Source organism: Myotis brandtii, unplaced genomic scaffold, assembly GCF_000412655.1.
Source record: "Myotis brandtii unplaced genomic scaffold, ASM41265v1 scaffold793, whole genome shotgun sequence".
Classification (NCBI taxonomy): Eukaryota; Metazoa; Chordata; class Mammalia; order Chiroptera; family Vespertilionidae; genus Myotis; species Myotis brandtii.
Genome location: NW_005371193.1, coordinates 371,128 through 372,415, shown reverse-complemented (window position 1 = coordinate 372,415; position 1,288 = coordinate 371,128). Strand labels below are relative to the sequence as shown.

Below are 1,288 nucleotides of genomic sequence, written 5' to 3'. Positions count from 1 at the left end.
GAATCTAGCCTTTGCCTGAGGTGATCCGGCAAATGGCTCTGCGCAGGGCTTGGGCGGGGCGGGCTCAACAGGGCGGGCGGAGGGAGCCGTTATGGTGCCCTCAGTCCTGTTCCCAGAGGCTCTGCTTCTCAGAACCCCCGGAACCGCTGCAAACCTCGGAGGGAAAGCTGCCTTCCAACTGATGCCAGACACTCCCGCTTCTCCCGTTTGGGTCCGAGTCCCCAGCGATTCGCCCGTATCTGGAGCTCAGAGTCTGAGACTCCCCCCTGACCGAAAACGACAACCGCGCTCTCAGCCACCAGCCCGCTTTGCGCGCGCACCTCCGCACCTGAGTATTTTCCACACTGCGCCTCCTCTGAGCCTCGGTATGCTGTTCTCTTTCCTTCTAGTTGAAGAGTCTCTCCTCAGCCAGCCTTCCTGTGGTTCTGGGTGATGTCCGTTCCGTCTTTTAGTTGTATTTTTGAAGTGGTTGTTTGCGGCAGCAATCTCCGGTGTTTACCTATGTTGCCATCTTGGTTTCTCTCAGGATTTAGAATCTTTATTTGCATGAGATTGGAAGATCAGGCAGGTATTTTCTTTCTCGGGGGTGGACACTAGGTACTAGGAATACAACAGCAATGAGCAAGCCATAGTCAAATTTCACTCACATGAAGTTTATCTTATAGAGGAAGACAAATAATAAGCAAAGAAACAAGATAATTTCAATGATAAATATTGTGAAGAAAATAAAAATGTATTGTAATGATGGAGCTGGACAACATGTTCTAGGTAGGGTGAGCGATGACTATTGCGCTAATGAGGGAGCCAGTCATGAAAGCTTCAGGCGCGGGGGAAGAGTGATCCAGGGGGAGACGACTGTAATTGCAAAGACCCTGAAGAGGAAACAGTGGAGGAAACATTTAATGCAGACCCAGGGGAGGACCTGATCACTTATGCCATGAAAACGCTTGGATTTTATTCTAACTGCAATCTCAAGTCTGATTTATGTTGTTACAAGACCAGTACGGCTTCTTTGGAAGAATGCATGAAATATCTACTATATTCAGAGTCTAAAATACTAGTACTTGTAAAATACTTCAGTGACATTTCTTGGCTACCTCGTAAACCTCCGACATCCACAAGGGGCGCTCTAGTCGCCCGGTCGACAGAATGTGATGCTCAGCACTCTATGGTTCTTTTAGAGAAATCGGCCGCTTCCGGGAGCGGCTGTGTCCTCTCTATCCGCCCATCTCTGTGGTCGCCGGGGCCCCGCCCCGCCCCGCTCTGGGCCCCGCCCCGTTCTGGGCGG

The 1,288-nt window shown here is 50.8% G+C and overlaps 1 protein-coding gene across 1 annotated transcript in view; it reads left to right on the top strand.

The window, feature by feature from the left end:
- Positions 1-795: 795 nt before the first annotated feature.
- ABCD4 (ATP-binding cassette, sub-family D (ALD), member 4) overlaps positions 796-1,288 on the top strand; it is a 15,030-nt gene continuing 14,537 nt past the window's right edge. The window contains exon 1 of the mRNA XM_014531164.1: positions 796-823. Coding sequence (XP_014386650.1) covers positions 796-823 — 28 coding nt within the window. The remainder of the gene's footprint in view (positions 824-1,288) is intronic.